Below are 21,012 nucleotides of genomic sequence, written 5' to 3' on the forward strand. Positions count from 1 at the left end.
TACTCCAAGTATATATATATATATTTATATATAAAAGCCAAGAAGGGGATAAATACTGTAAGATTTATATTACGGTTTCTGTGATCGTTGCAGAGATTTGACCCTATTTCTGGTGACAGGAAATTAACAAAATCTCCTCCTGATGTACAGGAGTGCAAGCGCTCCTGTACATCACTATTGTAAAGGGGGCAAATATTACCACAAGTCACTAAAAAAGGGGAAAATTCTCTCCATTACATACTTTCCCCCGAGTCTCCATGAAGGAAATGTGTGTAAACCATACTAAAAACACATCTTCATTTTAAAACAAAACATTCAGAAATATATTATGTGCTTGGAGCTAAATAATTGTGTGTTTTCTAAGGACCACAGGCCCGTGTTTAGCCTGGTGATGAGGTTGTGGGGCAGTTACAGCTTCCTTAGACCCCTGAATGGAGCCACCCAACTTAAAATGTTGAAGCGCTGGTTCATTAAGGACCGGTTCAGCAGTGGGGGCGGCCAAATGGCTGTCAAGGTGCCGGCTGCTGGGAACCAAATGGGAAATGTTGTTTTACACAAGCCCTAAACGACACATAACTGCTTTTATTTTTACTGGGGAGGGTGCAGCAAGGCACTTGTCACAGAACACAAGGCACCTGTCGCTTCCCCTCTCCACAGAACAGAAGAGTATTAATCTGGTCACACAGGATACTGATTAAATATTACATAAATCTCTGGTGAAAAATGTTTGTGTATACCCAATTATATATAAAAAAATCATATTAAAAATAAATAGGCAAATTGAATCTCACAGGGTACTAAACAGAAAGATTTTTGCTTCCATTATTCTAGCATTTTTTATGTATTTTTTTGTATTGTGTCATTAGAGGTGTGTTATACAATTTTCCACCCTGAAACATTGTATGTACTGCATGTGTTCAACAACAAATTTTTTGGCAGTTTGGCACTGGTTGAAATCAGTCAACTGCTTTACATAAGCACCTGTCTGGACTTGCATTGGACCCGATGACATTTATTTCTCCAGATTGCCCTTCTTATGCCTAGACGCTCGACTGGATCTTGAGAATTGCTTTTTTTAAAAAAAATAATACTAATAATATAATATATATATAATACTACTAGTAATAATAATAATACAGTAATTTTTTAACACTGTAGTTGTGTATATTATGACACACCAGAAAAATAATCATGCTAACTTTCAAATCTATTTATAGGCCCACTTTATGTAATGGAGTACCCATGTAAAAGTTACTTTTTTCTTTTTTTTGTGCAGCAGTATGTAAGTATAAGAAAATCTGAAACAGGTGGCATATAGGGTACATCATGTTTTCATAGCAAAATGCAAATGCTCACTTTCCACCTCCACTTACCAGTGTTTATAACACACCTCTTATGACAGCAATACAAAAAAAATACATAAAAATGGTAAATTACTAGAAGCAAAAATCTTGCTGTTTTGTACCCTGTGAGAATAAATTTGCCTTTTTATTTTATTGTTATTTTTTTTAATATATATATATATATATATATATATATACTGGTATATAAAAATATTTTCATGTAATATATATATATAATTGGATGTACACAAGCACTTCCACCACAAATTTATGTAATGTACAATCAGATTGTATTGTGTGGCCGGAATATATTCAGAAACTGGTGGCATTTACGGCACAGCATGGTTTCACGGCAAAATGTGAATGCTCACTTTCCACTTACTGGTGTTTAAAACACACATCTAATAACAGCAAAACAAATAAAATGAAAAATGAGTGGAAGCAAAAATCTTGCGGTTCTAGAACTATGTGATAATCAATTTGGCTTTTATAAATATATTTATATATATATAATTTATGTATATAATTTTTTATATATTATACTTACATAAGCACTATCACCTTACCGAGATTTTCCTCGATACTGCTGTTTGTACATCTCATCAGACTTATTGCTAAAATATTCAGTCAAATTTTATAACTACATAAATCGAGTCACATGACACCATAATCTTCTTTTGTAACATGAACAACTGGCCCAAGCTTGTCAGTTCAGTGGTAAACACATTTCTTCATCATCCTGAGAAAGGATGGGTTCACTGATCATTTCTGTAGATAGGATAATAGCTGCAGGTACGAGGAATAAAGAACACAGCGACACTGATTTTTTAAAACTCTCCAAGACTGGAGAATATAGACTCTCATGGGAGAATCTGGGTGTTCCAGCAAACCAGGAATGGATTTCAAAAAATCAACAGGATTATGGGTAATCTGATGTTTGGATAATAATAGGCCCACCATTTTCCACTGTTTTTTTATGTTTTTTCACTTTACCTGTTTTTTGTGTTCTGTTCCATCTGGTATTTTTATACTTTTTCTCAATGTTTCCAGGTGGTCTGCCATTCAATCACTTCCATAAGCTTGAATGGGAATGATTTCCATCCACATCAGCAAACAGTTACAAAGCAGTTGAAAGTGTTCTAATGCAGCGGTCACCAACCGGTGGTTCACGGACCACCAGTTGGCGACCGCTGCTTTGGAACACTTTTAACTGCATGTAACAGTTTGCTGAGAAAATTTTGGTGGTCTGGTGCTCTGGCGACGCGGGCTCTGGTATCACGATGTCTGTTTCTTCCCCACTGACACACAGCTCCCCGCGCATGCACAGTCGGGAGGCTGTAAATTTAGTGGTCTGTGAGGTCCAAAAGGCTGGCGACCACTGTTCTAAAGAACATTAGATTACCCATAATCCGAAGAACTGTAACCGCACTGCTGTTTATTTTAGGAAATCCTTTCAGGTTTGCTGAAACACCCAGGTTCTCCCGAGAGTCTATATTCTCCAGTCTTGTTTTAATAAATCGGGGTCATTGTGTTCTTCATTCCTCGTATCTGCAGCTAATAAGCTATCCACAGAAATGAACCCATCCTTTCTCGGTAATGATGAGGAAATATGTTTACCGCTAAATTGGCAAGCTCGAGCCAGTTATTCAAGTTACAAAAGAAGATTATGATGTCACGTGACTTGATTAATGTAGTTATAAAATCTAATTGAATATATTAAGAATGAGTCTGAGGAGAGCTAACGTACCAACGGCCGTATATATAGGAAGATCTCTAGGTTCAAAAGGAAAACATAGGACCCTTTTTAGAAATGTTTTCTTTACTAAACACCAGCATCTTATGGAAGGTAGCGTCTCAGCAGATTTGCAAAGTGTGTAGTCCAAGTAAGAAGGGGTTTAAGCCAAGCTGTTGATGTTCCTCTTTAATGTAGTAGGGGGTCAGCAAAGCCCCTCCAAGTGGGGGTTGTCCCTTCCTTTCTTGTTCTGGTTCAACAGTGTAAGATCATCCTTTGCAAATTAGGCAAAAGACATCACAATAATCCTTTGTATTTAAAACGCCTTAAGGCCAGTACAAAGACAGTAAATCAAAACCAAAAGCCAATAATAACAAAATATTAATGAGTGGCTTATTAAAGGCTTAGCATTTCTCAAGCAGGTCCCTCCAGAGGTCGTTTGGGGTTCCTCAAGCAATTTGTACTTCTCAGGTCTGTGACCACCGATATTTTGGCTATTATTAAGGTGACATTATTCACAATGGTTAGCAATGTAAGAGGCATTCTTGTTACGGACCACCAGGCCAATGTACTGTGATCTGTAAATATAGTATTATAGTAGAGGTTTCCTTAACACCTGAAAATTATTTTAAGGGTCCAGATTTGTAACAATGGTCGTCTGAGTTTTTTGCTTCACCTATTTATATTCCATACATACATACCAGCCAAGATTATTCCCATGGAGCATTACAAATATATTTTCTTCATAATGAATCCAATACCTTTAAGGTTGTATTAGGTATTTTTAGTGTTTTATTGGAACATATCCATTCAGTCGGCTGGTGGGTTTGCCTTCTTCAGATAGGCAACCCAATGGCCAACTACATTTTTTTCCGTTCTTTATTGCTTCTCCAACAGGAAATATAGTCACACAAAATGCATTAAACCACAAAAGAAAACAAAATTCTTTTTTTATTACAGGATTCTATAATATTTCTGACAATTTGAGGGCAAAATGAACATAATGGTCATTGGGAGTGTTTGATATACCGTATTTACCAGACATTGCCTCGATGTATATGCAGTATTGGTGTCTAATAGGCAACTCTGACATTTGAATTTGATGATATGTAGCCTATAATCATGCACATTTTCAAAATGTCTATGGTAAATATGGCATATATGTTTTTTTTTTTGCATCTAAATTATCATATATTTTTAAAATATACGTATTTATTCCAATATGGTGCATGGTACAATTAATATGTGCAATATACATATTAGGACACAGAATCACAGCAGTGAGGAAATCCATTGGTTCAGTGTCACAAACTTTGCTTGTTTTTATTCTAGAATCGGCCGAAGTGGCAGGGCCGTTTTATTTTAGATTATTGGCATCAATGTATCAATCACAGCAGCCATCAGATCTATGGCAATGAGGGTCCTACAGGGGTAGCAATGTCAATAGCCCAGAACACCAGCGTTCCTCAAGCTTGGAAACACTTGGTTTGGTCAAATACATGAATGCCAGCTAATGTGCTGATGTTGATACCTGCTCCAATTTTTCGATTGTATTCAATTGGGTTTCAGTTTTCAATATTATCTTGTGTTACACAGTGGCATAACCTCCAGTGTTACAAATTAGAAATTAGGCAATGGGGTCTCTTCAGACATCAGAAGATAGTTCTATTCCAGTGTCTCCTTAGATGGCAGAAAATAGTTCTTCTCCAGTGTCTCCCCAATGTCAGAAGATATTTTTCCTCTTGTGTCTGTTTCCAGAGATAAATTATCTTTTGTTTCCAGTGTCACAGCATAGCTTCATATAAAAGTCAGTACCTATTTTTTTTTTGAATAACCCCCCCAGCCCATTCCAGTGTCACAGATTAAAAAAGATTCCAATCTATTTTGGCATGAGAAGATTATTCATACCCTCCCATTCCATTATCCCATTATTATCTGTTTCTTTCCCATTTTAGTATTCCAGTGAAAAGTTGTGATTGTTGGTTGCACCCCTTATGTCTTTTATTTTGAGGTTCCAAATTCCCATTCATCTTTTCGCTTGAGTGTGGCAACAGAAAAAGCCCCCATTTATTCCAGTGTCAGGCGAACATTTAGTCTTCTTGCTGTCAAAGCATGATAAAATATATATTTTTTCTATGTGGGTTTGTTCATAAAATAATGCATACACCCCATTCCAATGTCCCCAAATTTTAGTTTGACCGAAGTAACTGTCATCACAAAGGGAGAGAGCCCAGCTCTAGATTGAGATTTGGCAGGTTAATGCTTTGGTCCTTCAGGAGTATCGGGCAGTTTCTTTCCAGGTGGTGACCCAATGCTTCTGGCTGTGTGGTAGCCTGCCGCACAGCTTCTGCCTCTCTTCTTGACTGACGCACACAGCGTAGTGAGTCTGTCTCAGACTGTAGTGTCTGACGTTATGGAAAAATCCAACCTAGAGGATGGCGGGTGGGAAGGAGACAAAAAGAGGCAAAAAGAAGGTTATAGTTAGAGAAGGTTTCAATGGATGCAACACTAAGAAAAGCAGAAAGTGCAGAAGTGATATAACAAAAGGAAGGTTATAAGGGAACAAGTGGGTGGAAAGACAAAATAGAAGAAAATGAAAGGTGAAGAATACCATAACTTGGAAACTTGCATTGAAAGAAGTGTACAGTGGATTCAAAGCAAGAGAAGATGTGGAGGAGGAGGAGTACAGTGAAATCGGATAATGGAAACAGTGAAAAAAGAATAAAAAGAAAATAGGGGAAAAAATAGCATTATAATAAATAGTCTATGTCTCCACTGGTTTTTGTTCAGAAAACTATTGTCGAGTATAAAACCGAACAGGAAATCCAAATTTTAGTTATCTCAGAACAGGAGGAAATAAATAATATATCTAAATAATGATTTTCCCTTGGTGAGCAGAGATTACTTTTCTTACCTACTCCCTACAAAAGGTAAAGATCCCTAGTGGGGATGGTTGATAAGATGGAATGCAAATAAAACTGACTTTTTGCATACAAAGATCTTGTATTTCATTGACCATTCCTAATCCTAAACTATACATTGTGGATCTGTCAAAGCTTGATTTAATAATTACATGAAAACATGGCCCTTCACAGGCAACAAAATTGTGGTCAATAGAGTTGACAAGTTTTGAAAGATCTATAGTCAGTGTGTGGCTTCAACTCTAATTGGTCTGCAGTTACTAAAGGAAGCTCAAAGGACCCAGAAGAAGCCAGCTCTTGTCTGCTGGTTGCATGGTGGAAACTAGGAAGCAGTCTTTGGATATACTTACTAGCACAGCTTGCTTACCTTCTATTTTTTGTTGATAACATGATTTGATTTTGGTAACATGATTTATCCACGCCCTATACTATCAAACAATTCATGAAGAATAGGAGAAGTAGAAACAAGATATTGGGCTAGAAGGGATGCAGTTAAGGGTTGGGAGAATGTAGAGAGATGGTGGAGATGTAGAGGCAGAGTGGCTGATTTGTTCTGAGGAATGTAGAAAAGTGGACAGAAGAACAGGATACAGCAACAGATTACACTTTTTTTAATACAGAAACAGATTGCATATAGATTTTATGCCAGAGTGCAACAGAAGTTTAACTTGTTACAGGACAGATCAAACTGGTGAAAAAAGAAACTAGATTGGTGCAAGGAGACCAGTGTTTGCACAGAGTAAGTTGGAAAACTTGGAGAGGTCAGTGAGACTAAGCTGATCTTGTTTGGTTACCCGAGGGGCAGGGTTGGGGGTCACGGGTCAGAGGTCGTACTCAGGAATCTTGTGTTAGTCGTTCAGTCTCTGATGGTTGCACCTTAATCTCAGCCTTCTGACCTCTGACCTCATACTTGGCACGGGTGTTGGCCCTCCGGAAGAATCCACACTACAAGGCAGGAGAGGGGTCATGGACTATTCAATAAAGGCATACAGTTATGAAGAAAAGGTTGTTTTAAAAATACTAGAGGGCTGGAGAGCTAAATCGCAGCACAGTCATAAAATTTAGATTACACGTAGCAGATGTGAAGCACAATCTCAAAATTACACTGCCAGTAAAAAGCCAGGTCTGAAACGGAGAGCAGCTAACATAAATTACTAGGTAAACCAAAGTAAATTACTGGCAGTGTATGATGCTTTATGGTGGTCCACAGGGATTGGGCATCACACTTACCACTCCTGTGTACCAGGTTCCTCCTTTGGCCAGAGAGAGTTGATGCCAAGGCAGTTGTGCTGATCCATGGGCACAACAAATGCATAGCTTGTGTTTAAACAGCACGTTATGTAAGTGCCCTTAGTTACACTTGTGCCTCCTCTGACCTTGCTGACTGTGAAACTCATGCTGCAAGTGAGGCCATGTGTTCCTGCCTGCTTCTGGGTTTTACTTGTTGCTTCACTGATTACTTACCGCACCTGTTCACTACTGGTCCTGACTTTTGGCCTGTCCCTGATTCTGAAATTGTCTTTTGCTATACTGAATACCCCAGGATTTTAATGCTGGGACTCTGTTAACCCTGACAAGAGGCCTGGGGTGCCCCTTGTTCTGTCTAGCCAAATGGTAGACATGGCATGACAACTTATGATGATTGTAACTGTAAGATAATACATGGGTTGCCCAAAAACAGCCTTAATTCTTTAAATGAGCCCTTTAGGAAGATTCTTCCTCACTTTTTTTTCTAGTGACTCCCATAAAATTAATAAAAAGAGTGCTTGTCCCTGGGATAAGAACACAAAGACAGCAGTAACAACAGTTCTAACCCTTCCCCATAGTACTAAAAATGGATGTCTGTCTGGAATTATGGGAAACCTCCCTAAATGACAAAGACAACAATAAAAACTTGACAAGAGCTCTAAATCTTCCAATCTTTTATCCAAATAACTAATAAATAAATCCAAAGTGCAAAAAGTTTGGGCTGAAGTTGAACTTTAGAGCAGAAATAAGGTACATTACATCTGTTGTTAAAAAAGTGATATGGGAACTTCATTTTAAAATAAAACACCATAAAACACTTCTTAAACATACCCAAATAACAGTGACATTCTAAGAAGACAACAAGGGCACTATACAGTCAATGGGTCTCTTACAGCAAAAAGCATTAACTTGCCCCAGAAGCTTAAAAAACCTCCTCTAGAAGGGATTCCAGAAGATTATGGAGCCAGTAGAAATTTGCGCTCATTACACCAAAAGACCATTTGTGAGGTCTGATACCAATGTTGGAGGAGAAGACCTTTATTTCTTGGATCTAGCACCTCAGTGGCAAGGTTCACAAAGTTCTCCCCACCCATCCTAAAATGATGGACCTTTATTCCTTGGATCTATCACGTCAGTGACAAGGATCACTAAGTTCTCCCCACCCATCCTAAAATGATGGACCTTTATTCCTTGGATCTATCACGTCAGTGACAAGGATCACTAAGGTCTCCCCACCCATCCTAAAATGATGGATGAAGGATGCAAAAGTTAAATATAAACCTATCTTTCCCCAGCTTCCTCCCGGTCAGGGGTGACATTGTCCATCTGGCCAATTCTCAGAATGCTGAGTAGCCCAAAGTTGCAAAAAGAAAATCTTGCACTGTGTTAAGGTGTCTTTTCAAGAGGTTTGAGTTATTTAGCATTCCTGTGTCACCTCTTTATGTCACCCCCTGAACCAGGAAAGACAAAGAAAGTTAGGTATTATCTAATGAGTTTCTCCTCCATGGGTTCTTTCTTTTAGAAAGGTGGTGGAGTCACACTGAATAGGCAGATGTTGTCTCCAATCTCATGTCCATTTCATCCCAAATGTGTTCACTGTTCAATAGGGTTAGGGTCATAGCTCTGTATAAATCACCTAAATTCCTTCACACCCAACCAGTCTTTCCACCGCTATATGGAGCTAGCTTTGTGCACAAAAGCACCATCAACTGTTATCACAAGGTTGGTACAGGACTGTATCCTTTACTGAAAGCACCTAAATTGAAAAGTTTAGAAAAGTGTGCATCTACTTTTGGCCATGAAACAGTTATAGGTAGGTAGCCATTTAGCATAGGTTTTATTTGGTCTTCTTGTAAAAGAGCAATTTTAATGCACTGTATCACATATGGCACCTGCAGTATCCAAAAATGCACTGCAACCTTATGTTGCACAACAAAGCTATTCATTCATAATATAGTGACTTTTAAAAAGTATTTTTTAGTACTTACCATCCACAGGCATAAAATGATAGCTCCCAGTAGCAAAATTCCAGATCCTACTGACACAATAATCAACCACAGTGGAATTTCAGCTGGCGGGGTCTCTTCTAATTCTGAGTCTATAGCGATTGAAAACTGTGAGCCAGGAGCAAACAGAAAGGGGAACAAACACAATGGTAAAGAGAAATGTTAAAAAAGATCAAAAATATCTGAATTCATTCATTCTTCTTCATTTTGTAGGCATAGATATACCCTGGTATACTGGGTCCTGTTTTTATAAATGTCTTTCAGGTGCTCCAGCATCACCAGCAGGTGTGTTACAGGATTGCCACGCTACATTCCAAAGCAGGTGGTTTGGTTTAGTGCAGCACAGGATGATAAACTGGACTATTTAACAGATAATCTTTGCCGCTGCTATGTATATCAGTTTTATATTTATAATTTTAATTGAATCTACTGCTAGAGCCACAACCACCTGAGGCAGTATGGTTTGTTCAATGACACATTCCAGTCTTTAGACTTGGACAAAAGACACAACAGCAATGGTTGTGCTCAAGGTGCTCCTTAGAATGTATATTGCAATCACTTGTCCACTACACCTTGTGTAAATATTACATTTTATATTTTAAAAATTGTTGAATAAATTGAAACAAGTTTATACATACCAATACGTGATGTGTCTGCATGTTTATAGTTGGAACATCGGTTTTCAGATAGAGTTCTGCTGTGCCTTCCACCCACACTCTGTCCACCTGTCTGTAATCCTGGTAGGAAAGAAGAAGAGGTTTATGTTTGGAATAACAAAACATGACGATTTAGATTTAGGCTGTAATAATATAAATAGGTAAATCAAGCAAAAAAGAACATTTGAAAAGTCGGTAAATTTGGAGGCAACACGTAGTGGCATTAAACTTGCATCATTAGGGTGAAGGCTGAAACCTTGGCTAGGGCACTTTAAAAATTTGTATGTCATTCCCTTGTTTACATGGAATTCCTATGGGCACTCCAGTTACCTCCCAAATCCCCAAAAAATGGTAAACAAAGAGACTCTGTAAATTGCTGCATAACATGGTAATACTTACATACTTATTAATACTTAATAATTACATGACATTAATTATTACCACTTTGTAACTTTTCTTATGCAAAGCATTTAAAACGTGACACCTATATTGGAAATATTTTTATTTATAAATTCAATTCACTGTGTTACTACTGTGCCACTACACAGCCAAGAGTTTACCAGTGACCTATGTGGCTTTCTGCCAGCTTAGTACTAATCAATGCTTCTTACAACCCACTTATACCTATGACAAGCCCCACTGGGATTGCACCTTTATCCCTACACCAACTTTTACTGTTACCATTTAACTAAGACAAACCCTACTGCTTACTCACCCATTACCTGAATACCTGAACATGTAATGTTTACTTACCTTTATCTGCACCACAATGCCAGTGACCCAAAACTAAGGCTAGGTACACACGTGCAGTAATAGTCATTAGAAAACGAACAATTAACGACTGATCAGCGATTATGCACCAATTTTTTGAGCGATCATATTGTGCACAATTCTGTACATGCTGTAACGATACGATTGTTCAATTATAATCCACCAATAATGTAAATACGATTGTTTGACCGATGCAGGAAGTGACATGTACAGGAGAAAGTGTACTGCAGAACAAACCATGATCACTGAACTACAGTACACACAATAGATAGTGAACCATCCTCGCCCAATCAGATCTGTCGTTGGCCAGACGTTGTTATTGGACGAACGGTCCTGACGGTGCCTGACAACTTTAGTTTGTTGTTCCAAAGGTCCTTTGTCTGCAGTCTCTCTACACTGCCTTTACACTACACAACCACTTCACATGGTTGTGTTTTACCCCCAAATTCAAAAGTTTTGGCTACACTTACATGATGGACTTTGCAGATAAAGTATGGACTATGATAGTGAACCAAAAATCAGACCCACCTCTAGGAATGTGCTGTTCCATACTCTTGCTTTTACTATGACATTTGCTGCATTTTGTATATTGTCCAGGGTGCATTCGAAACGCACACAGTTTGCACCGCCTCCTCTGCATCTCTGTAATGATCAAACAAAGGAAGATAAGAAATAAAAAGCACAAATAAGCTTTAGTAATCAACATTAGGCTGCATATTTATACAGCAATACATCAGACTTAGCCTTTCTAGCCACCATTTTCTAGTGCTGTTTTCAATTTGCTTGTTATTGAACAATGCCTCATGAAAGGTGAGGCATTGTTTCGCCACTTTGGTGAAACCCAGGGGTGCAGCTGTAGGAAAATAACATTTCCTCTATTGTTTCCATCAATCCCTGTACAGGCTATGTGATATTGCCATATGAAGGAAAGACTAGCTATACATTATCAAACAAGTGGGCATAACGGCTAGCATGATGCTTGTAGTTTTGGGAAAACAAACAGGTAACAAGGTGGCCTATTGGTACATGTCAGAGGGATCCTTTCAACCCAAATACCTTGGCTGCGCATGCACAGTGTCAGCTTTGTTTGCAGGGAAACCCAGCAATCTTGGCTTCCATTACGTGTGCCGGGATGAATGAACTTTAAAGTTATGTCATCCATGCATGGCCAAACAAGGTGGCCGGAGAAGGAAGGAGAGAAAAAAGATGGCGGCCCCCAGGTGTATTACACAACCACAACCAATCACCTACCAGTAGAGTGTTGGGCTTCTCTTTCTTAGATTGTAGAGCAGGAACGTCTATTGGCGCTATTGTTTCCACAGTATCTCTGCGCTTCCTTCCACTAGCCAGCTGAAAATGAATAAAAAAATCATTATGGACGCACCAATAGAAAAATAAAGCATATAAAACATATTAAAATCAGAATTGTGTGTAGAAATATATAATGTGATAAATGCTGATATATTTTCCATTTATTTGTATCAGTGGAGAAGGGAAGGTTTATGATTCTTCTGACATTGTTCCCCAGACCAAGACCACATCACTTTTTGTAGGTGTGAGATGCAAGGATTGTGTACTCCATAACCCAGAAAATGGAACCAAAAAGACTAAAATACTAAGTAAATTTCATTTAAAATTGACAGTTCTGCCATTTAATAATATGCTTCTTTCAGCTTCCCTTGATATTGTTTTTTACTCCTCTGAGCAAAACTGCAAAATCACGATCATTAACAAGGGAGCAGTGGTGAAAACTAGAGGTAATGATGCCATAGGTAGTGCCAGAAACCAGAAGCTTAAATGTATCGAGAATCTGGCACCTATCAATGTAAGTTACACCCTGTTGTATAAACCACACAAACTGTAAAGGGAAGATCATGTAAGTAATTATACCATCATCACTAATTACTTTCCAAATCCTGTCTGGTACCATTCCTCCTTCTCAGCAATTTTCAAGACTGTCAAAATTTGTCCTGCCAGCACCTTACCTTTCCTAAATTTTGAAGACAGAGGAAAATTTGCCACCCCGCAAAAAAATTCACAGTAACTTCCCAGAAATCTGCCAAACTATTTAGCTTAGGACACAAAAATTCTTATTGTACTCTTTTCAAGAGCTAAAGGCCACTGCAGAACCTTCACATTTCCCACTTTTAAAAATGTCAGATGCCTCCTGCTGTGCCCTGTTGTTCTTACCGGGGACCCAGTGTGTGGTGGGGCATCTGCTATTCCTAAAAGCTTTAGATGTGAACGTTGTTCTGTAGGCCCTACTTTTTGGAACATGAGAACTTTCTGTCCACTGGAGTGAAAAAGTACTATTATATTTCAGCAAACTTATAATACTGGTGATAAAAACAGCTTATGAAGAGCGTCCGTCTTTTTACTAGATGTTTTAGTGGATCAGCAATTTGGAATTCCACTGGTCTGGTATTCCACTAACCAGACTCTTTCCTCTACAATCTATTATAAATGCTGCAGCCCAACTCATCCATCTTTCCCTTCGCTCCTCTTCTGCTACATCTCTTTGTAGTTCTCTACACTCGCTTCCATTTCAAGAATCAAATTCACCAAAAATCAAATCCTGTGCTTTGCCTTTCAATTCCTCCACGGTTCTTGTACCACTTACCTTTCTAAACTGATATAATACTCTCCTAGCCACTCTCTTCACTCCTCCAATGACCTACTAATGACTTTCTCACCCATAACCTCACACGCACGGCTCCAAGACATTTTTAGAGCTGCCCCAAGTCTCTGGAATGGTCTTCCTTGTACTCATTTAAAAGAGCACTTAAAACCCATCTTTTCAAGCTTCCTTACCTGTCTTCTTCTTTCTCCTAAACCCTCACTTCTTCCCACCACTACGTATCTCCCCTCCTATTGTGTGATACTTCCTCCAGCTCACTAGATTGTAAGCTCTTCGGGGCAGGGTGCTATATAAACACTGCCTAATAATAATATTTGTGGCCAACAAGTTTCAGAATTTGTCCCCCATTACTTTCTAGTATTTTAGGAACATCCCAAGCAACTTCTTAAAATATAAAGGATGAAGGATACGAAGGATGAACAAATACTTACTGTAAGATTTAAAGGATTAATGACGTTTCCAGGAGGATGACACTGTGTTACATTTCCTGTATTCACCAGAACCTCTGTGGGATAAAGCAGCCATTTTCCATTGGCTACCTCATGTGGCCATTCCACCGCCAGAATAAGAGAGCCTAGGTTGTTTAGAGGCTCACCGGTACTGGATACCTGATGAAAAAAGATAAAAAGGTTGATTTTTCTACTATTCCTATAACTTAAAGAAAAAAAGTTCATTCTCTTTCTTGTTACTGTTCTTACATGAAATGTAAAATTCACGTGATTTCCCACATCTTGAACTGATTTCATGGCTGACTCTCCCATTACTTTACCTCCAAAGTATGACTGCTGATGAACAGGATTCCTAAAGAAGAAGGCGATAGAGATGGATGAGAAGAATGGAGAACACAATAATCGTACTACACTAACATGATATAAAGTCTCTGTATACATAGACAGCGAAATACAGAACACAGTCCTATTGACCTTGATCTCAGTACTAGAAGGAGTGTATTCAGTTGAATAGCTTAGTAGTTGTGGTCATCTGGTAAAACACACAATACACTCAAAGTTAACTTAATCTATTAATGAGATTAAAGCTACGTACACACTTCCAATGGTTCTGGCCCGATTATCGGCTCAGGGCTGATATTAGACGAGAATCTGAAGTGTGTACAGCACGCGTCGTTCATCGTCTGAATGACCGTCCTGGCGGATCCACGGACGATGAAGACAAACAATGGTAATGCAAGTGACGCCGCCCCGTCGCTCTCCCCCTCTCCTCTGCATAGAGCAGAACTGTACTGTATGTACAGCACTGTTCATGCATCGTGCAGTTCTTAGTTGTTGTAAAGGATCGTGAAAGATCCTTTCCAATGACAATTATTGCATGTGTGAATGTGGCTTAACAACAAAAAGATATAAGAAGATGAAGTAAAGAAGGAACAAAAGAAGTGTGAAAGGGGGAAATAGGAAAAGGAAGTAAGAATAGAGAAGAAAAGGGAAAGGAGGTGAAGGTAATTCATCACTGCTGTAGCATTTCTGTTGTTTACGGTTTAAAACCAACTCCTTTTATGACACATTTATGTGGATTTCCTCCTCTTCAATACTTACTGTAAAAGTGTGACCAGGGATCAGGATGATAGCCCCAAATCATTTACATTTGTAAGCTCTTCGGGGCAGAATCCTCTCCTGTGTTAATGTCTGTTATTTACAACCCCTACTTATTGTACAGCGTTGTGTAATATGTTGGCGCTATATAAATACTATATAATAATAATAATTTAAAACCAGTTATTGTTAACTTCTCATATATTTATATCCCCCCTTATGATGAAAAAGAAGAACATTACTTACACTGATAATGATGTCTGTAGAGTGTAGTCCACCAAGAAGACAGCATTCTGCTCGTCAAGGTCTGCTTGTTTACTTGACCTAAACAAAAGAAAGAATTGGAGAGTTAATGTTTAGGCAAACCACCTTTTAGTACCATTCATTGTGTTATCGTTGTTGTTAGCATGTTGTAGTGTGCAGCCAAACATGAAGTATTTATTTACATTCATCATTTTTTTAGTATTACTTTTGTACTGACAGGGTCACTGTAAAGTAAAACTCCAAGCAAAGCTTACTAAAATAGAGACATTTACATGACTTCCTTTGAAGGTGACAACTCCAATTGATTCCCATTACATAGTAAAAGTAGATAAGAGGTAAAGACAGACAAAGGCAAAAAAAAAGACCTTCCAACCCTCTGGAGCCAATTTGTTTTTTTCAATTACTCAGTTTCCTAAATATTACAGTATTACAGTCTTTTTTTGTATTTTAAGAGTTATAAACTTTTGAAGGTTTCCATGATTAACTTACGTAGACAGCTGGAGTTGAGTGATCACTTCTCTTGTCCTTAAGGAGATTCTAGCTGCTTCAAAAGTGATGTTGATCTCCGCCTGCCATTTGAAAAAAAGTTATAGATCATCACTGATCTGCATCTTCTCATACTGAATAATAATAATTTTATAGTTGACCCTCATAGTCCTATAATTGATCCCTTGATACCTATTGAATTACAATTGTGTGGGTTTTCTGTTTTTCATTGGGGTTTCATATGTAACCTACAATACTGTTGTGCCTGCAAGAGCAGCTGCCCATTTTGGGTCTCTTTTTTATATCTTGTTGTTCACAATGCAACTTTCTTCCTGGCATTTCTTGTCCTGCTGGATATTGAAAAATCCACTTCTGTGCCACCGTTACCAACAACCAAAATCATGTTTTTTAGGTGGAAAATTTACTGGTGGAAAATCTTGAAATTTTCATTGAGTCTATATTCCTACTAAGGGAAATTTTTTATTACCACTTAGACAATAAGTTAGTGTAATTTCACAAAAGACAAACAGAATCAAAAGCACTTGCAAAGTAAGTGTTAGTACTATCAGGGCAGAAACAAATCTCCCCAGTGGATGAAAACAAGACAAGGGTCCTAACAATTCCCCAACCTAGCAAACCACAAATTAAGCTCTGCAACACAAATACATTTCTCAGTTTATAATCCATTAAAGAAAATGGCTGTGTCCCTGTGCCCATGTGTTCCCAAAGAAAATTGCTAGAGAAAGCTAACAGGTTCCGGCAGGCAGCAACTCATTGTTGACATTTTACGAATGACAACGTTAACCCAAAACCGGAAGGGAGATCAAAGTAAGAAGTTATGTAAGCATTTTATCAACATCTTAAAAACTCCCTGTGTTATCTTGACAAGGCACTTTTCTCTTTCGAACAATTTAAATGAATATATGGTGATGTATTTATCATATATATCTAAATATAGGCCAACTCTTTCTGTCTGGCTATCTTATCTAAACGTTTGTAAATAGAGAAAGGGTATTTGAACTGAGAGCTGGCTAAGCTTCAAATCTCTTTTTATTACTTTAAAAAAAGGAAAAAGCTAATTTCTAATATTGTGCTCACTAAAAACACAATTTACTCTCACTTTATGATGAATTGCTGGAAAATAATACTAACAACACACTACTCACCTTCTGGTTTCTCTTAAATGGGTTCCCGAGATTACATAGGATAGTTCCTTCAAAGGTACAGGATCGACTCTAGAAAATCATAAAAACACAAAAAAGCTCTGATTGATCTTGTGAGGTATTGGTTTTCTCAAGTGTCGGAGTAATAAAATATAAGTGTTATAACCTAAAGTGTTACTCTAAAGTAAGCTAATATAAAAAGGTATATATAAAAGTCAGAACGGGGGAAGAAAAGAGGTAAATACAGCAGCTTGTAGCACATAAACATCTAAATGGGAAATTTCTAGAAGTGATACCAAGTCTTTTGAATGGTAAAAACACTCCTCATCATCACTTAGAATGGCTTTTAACTGGTCAGTCATTAAGCTGATACACAGAATAATGTAGTTTCAGCACAGTGAAATACGCAGGACAACAATAATGTACAGAATAATGGTGCCTAAGGCTTGGTTGAATGTGTGACCATCCTTGGGTCAGTGCAATGCAATGTGAGAATGAATAAGCTCCTACAAAACTCTCTGAGGCTATTGATGCTCTTTATTTTTTATCTTTATAAACTTTGAAGAACAATGATACTCTGGCAACTAAAATTAGCCATATGGGGTTCTTTTGTCCTTTACAACCAAGCAGTATTTTCCATTATTTCAAAGAATTTACAATAAATTGATCTCTGGTTTTTTAATTTGATCAATCAAAATTAATCTATATCAAGTGGGGAATCTTCTTGGAGAACCTCTGATCAGGAAATTACCATCAATTTTAAAGAGACCTTGTTTATCAATTTGCAATCTGTCAGATAAATAAAAATCCATTGAATTTAGGTCAATTTATGTTATTAATATTAGAATTATTATTAAACAGGATTTATATAGCGCCAACATATTATGCAGCGCTGTACAATAAATAGGGTCTGCAATACATAATACAGATACAGACAGTGACACAGGAGGGGAGGACCCTTGAGGCTAGTTTGGTAACAGATATATCTAATGTGAATGGATCTATTATGGATTGGTATGGTATTACAGCATTTTGTGTATTGTACTGCATAGCAGGAAATAAAAACATGGAGATACTTACACTATAAAAGCTGAGTTCATTAGGAATAGTTATATTCAACATGGCCTCATGAGCGTCATCTGCTGGAGACGTTGGGGTTTGAGTATTTGTTACAAATATTCTCAGGTGCAGTTTCTTTACATCAGGGTCAAAATGAAGAATCTGGCTCCCGTTTACCCTGAGGGCGGAACATGGAAAGATGTAACGAAATGAATGCAGTATATAGTTTATTTTTTCATTTTGTCAATGGTTCTGCTTTGCTGCCAGACATGCTGCTATCACTGCACTTTGTCAAACAAAGATAATTGTGAAAATTCACACCTTGGAAGAGTCTCGTTGTTTTGTCCCAGGAATTCATACTCCATCTGTAAGTTACTCCGACATACGTTATCTGCTCCACATTGCTTCTGAAAGTCAACCTACAACAAGAATAAATGATAAAATATCTTCCTGTATGTAAGTCCTAAAGCTACGTACACACGTCCAACGGTTCTCGTTCCAAAATTGTCATAGGGCCGATATCGGACGAGAATCCGGTGCGTACAGCGCCAGTTATCTATCGTCCGAATGACCGTCCTGGCAGGTCCACGGACGATGGACGACTAACAATCCTAAAGCGAGTGAAGGGGGAAAGCGCGTAGTAGGGTGCCGCTCCGTCCTTCTCTCCCTCCCCTCTCCATAGAGCAGAATGGTAATGTATGTACAGCACTCGTTCATGCATCATGCAATGCACATCGTCAAAGATCCTTTCCAACGACTATTATTGCATATGTGTATGCAGCTTAAGGTTTCATAAAACCGATCATCAAGCTTATATGAGCTCGTTATGCAAAACAATGGGCATTTCTGTACAGTTGGCTCCATCAAAGCAGATAACTATCAGCCTCATACCTTTTTGGAAAGGCTTTTCACAAGATTTTAGAGTGGGAATTCTTGCATTAAAGCATTTTTGAGGTCAGGTACAGATACTGAACAAGACCTGGCTCTCAATTTAGAAACAAGCTAGAGGTCAGGATCCTGTGCAGGTCAGGATCACATTTACTCCTAATTTATAAAAGCTTGGATAATATATACCTAAATAGATATAAGGATGTACTACCAATCAAGATGCTGACATGCCTACAGAATTCACACAATGATTATCTCTGTTTAAAAAAACTATTGTTCCAGACAATACACATTTAAAAGTCTTGGACTTGTCTGTTCTAATCCCACCCGAAAATCAGTTTAATTGTAGTAACAGATTATAACTAAGCCCATTTCTATGTAAAACACGTCAGAGTGTGGAAGTTGGAACCTATGTGCTCTATGGACTTCCCAAGCTCCTTTAGATGTTGTGTTATAGAGTTAGCTTTGAGCACACAGACCCCATACTGGAACAGAAGAAGGCCTTGCCCAATTTTTGTCTTATAAATAGAATTACCTAAATGGCTAAAAGTAACATTAACATTGCTCTTCACTAGGAATACCTAAACACAAGAATTTGGAAATGTGGCTACATATTCATATAGTATATATACTTTTAAAATCACATTCACTGGAGGTTACCATAGACAATACATAGCCAGGATCAATAATAAAGTTGCTCAGAATAAAACTATTTTTATTAAAGCCTATTTAGGGTCTCAGTTTGAGCATCATTATTCCCCAAAAACCATCACAGAGAAGATGCATCATTGTACCCAAATTTGTTTTGTCTGCTTACATGAGAAGTTACAAACACACATAAATATGTCCCTATATATTTATACCATTTGGAATTTCTGGTTTTCTCTTGCTGGGGTAGTGTGAGTACATTAGAACCCTACGGGTTTATCCCAGCAGCTCAGGATTTTCAGCCAGGTTACCAGATCTCAATGAAACAGAAGATTTGGGCTAAAATTTGGTATTTAATAAGCGCAGTTTACCTCCACAATTTGCTCTGTATTCTGATCTTCGTTCAGTACGGGGAAGTTATCCAATGAAACAACATTAGGACGTGGCTTAATTTCCCGCTCCAGAATGGAATATTTCAGTGAGATGTGGATTGGATGTAGCTTATCACGAATGTTATCCTGTGATCGAGACAAATAAAATGCTGATAAGTACAGACAGAAGCTAAAAGGTTTTAGCTACAGGTTGCATGCACAGCAAGTACAAAAGTTGTGGCAGAATGGAATGTTCATTTAGGAAGGTGAAGTAGATATTTATCTATCATAATACTATTTGTCCATGTCACACATGTTTTTTCATTCGGATGCATAGAGAGGATATAGCATTCAGCCCTGTTTCTCAATCAGACTTCCTTTGAACCCTAAGGTTTCTTCAGAGGTTGCAAGGAGGTTCCCACTGATCACCAAGCTATTAGCTCTTTAAGACCTAAAAGTTTTTTCAAGGGCTCCCCATTGTTCAAAAAGTTGAGAAATGACCACTGTGCTTTTTGATAATTGGCCACTAGATGACAGAATGGGCCTTAGTTTAATAATGCATAGAAGAGATCACTGAAGAGGGAAGTAATTGCAATCGAATGAAAAAATGGCTAAACTGAGGGGCGAAAAACTTAAAAGAGACCCTATGAAAACCATCTATTCTATAGTACACTTCCTTAATAAATGCAGTCTATTCAACAAGGTTAATGATACCAGTATAAAATAAATAAAATTAAACATTGCTTTAAGTTAATGTATGTTCATATATACCTGAAAATAATATATAAATAATATATAAAATACAATATTAAAAACGGCAGCTAATATTTCTATATTAAATATTTAATAAAATTTCATAAAATAATTTTGTTATAGGTATATATTTGTTAAAGGGTTTTATCATTTATCAGTACACTCCAAATGATTTTCTTTTTTTGTAAACTCTTTATTTGTAGACAAATGTGTTGAACAGCCCAAGTTACTTTTTAAAGAACTTCACATTCACTTGTCTTCTATTTGGGGTTGTTATCTTCATAATGAGATAATATGATAAAAAATATGGGAAGTCACAGACTGATATTATCTGCTTTAAATAGATACATTTCCTGCAATGTCAGTTTCTTAATTAACAGTGTCTCGTCCTATGAAAGGTTTTTATTTGACAATGCATCAGTGAGATATATCATAGAGACCCAAAGGTAAAAAATCCCCCCTGCTTATCTGAAATCATAGTGTACAAGTTTACATATAATATGCTAGTCACTGGGTTT

At 37.6% G+C, this 21,012-nt stretch overlaps 1 protein-coding gene across 2 annotated transcripts in view; it reads right to left on the reverse strand.

The window, feature by feature from the left end:
• Nucleotides 1–4,008: 4,008 nt before the first annotated feature.
• Nucleotides 4,009–21,012, reverse strand: part of ITGA3 (integrin subunit alpha 3) — a 51,993-nt gene continuing 34,989 nt past the window's right edge. Inside the window, exons 13-26 of one of the 2 annotated variants that reach the window (XM_072414729.1) lie at nucleotides 19,742–19,888; nucleotides 18,156–18,253; nucleotides 17,856–18,012; nucleotides 16,779–16,847; nucleotides 15,616–15,695; nucleotides 15,109–15,186; nucleotides 14,014–14,116; nucleotides 13,747–13,923; nucleotides 11,929–12,027; nucleotides 11,206–11,319; nucleotides 9,889–9,987; nucleotides 9,233–9,358; nucleotides 6,791–6,941; nucleotides 5,364–5,503 (exon numbers count right to left, since the gene is read on the reverse strand). In XM_072414729.1, coding sequence (XP_072270830.1) covers nucleotides 6,831–6,941; nucleotides 9,233–9,358; nucleotides 9,889–9,987; nucleotides 11,206–11,319; nucleotides 11,929–12,027; nucleotides 13,747–13,923; nucleotides 14,014–14,116; nucleotides 15,109–15,186; nucleotides 15,616–15,695; nucleotides 16,779–16,847; nucleotides 17,856–18,012; nucleotides 18,156–18,253; nucleotides 19,742–19,888 — 1,458 coding nt within the window. In that variant the 3' untranslated portion in view covers nucleotides 5,364–5,503; nucleotides 6,791–6,830. Of the gene's footprint in view, nucleotides 5,504–6,790; nucleotides 6,942–9,232; nucleotides 9,359–9,888; nucleotides 9,988–11,205; nucleotides 11,320–11,928; nucleotides 12,028–13,746; nucleotides 13,924–14,013; nucleotides 14,117–15,108; nucleotides 15,187–15,615; nucleotides 15,696–16,778; nucleotides 16,848–17,855; nucleotides 18,013–18,155; nucleotides 18,254–19,741; nucleotides 19,889–21,012 lie in introns of both variants that reach the window. The other variant, XM_072414728.1, reaches the window with a different exon arrangement.

The sequence above is a fragment of the Pyxicephalus adspersus genome, chromosome 6 (genome assembly GCF_032062135.1).
Source record: "Pyxicephalus adspersus chromosome 6, UCB_Pads_2.0, whole genome shotgun sequence".
In the NCBI taxonomy this organism is placed as follows: Eukaryota; Metazoa; Chordata; class Amphibia; order Anura; family Pyxicephalidae; genus Pyxicephalus; species Pyxicephalus adspersus.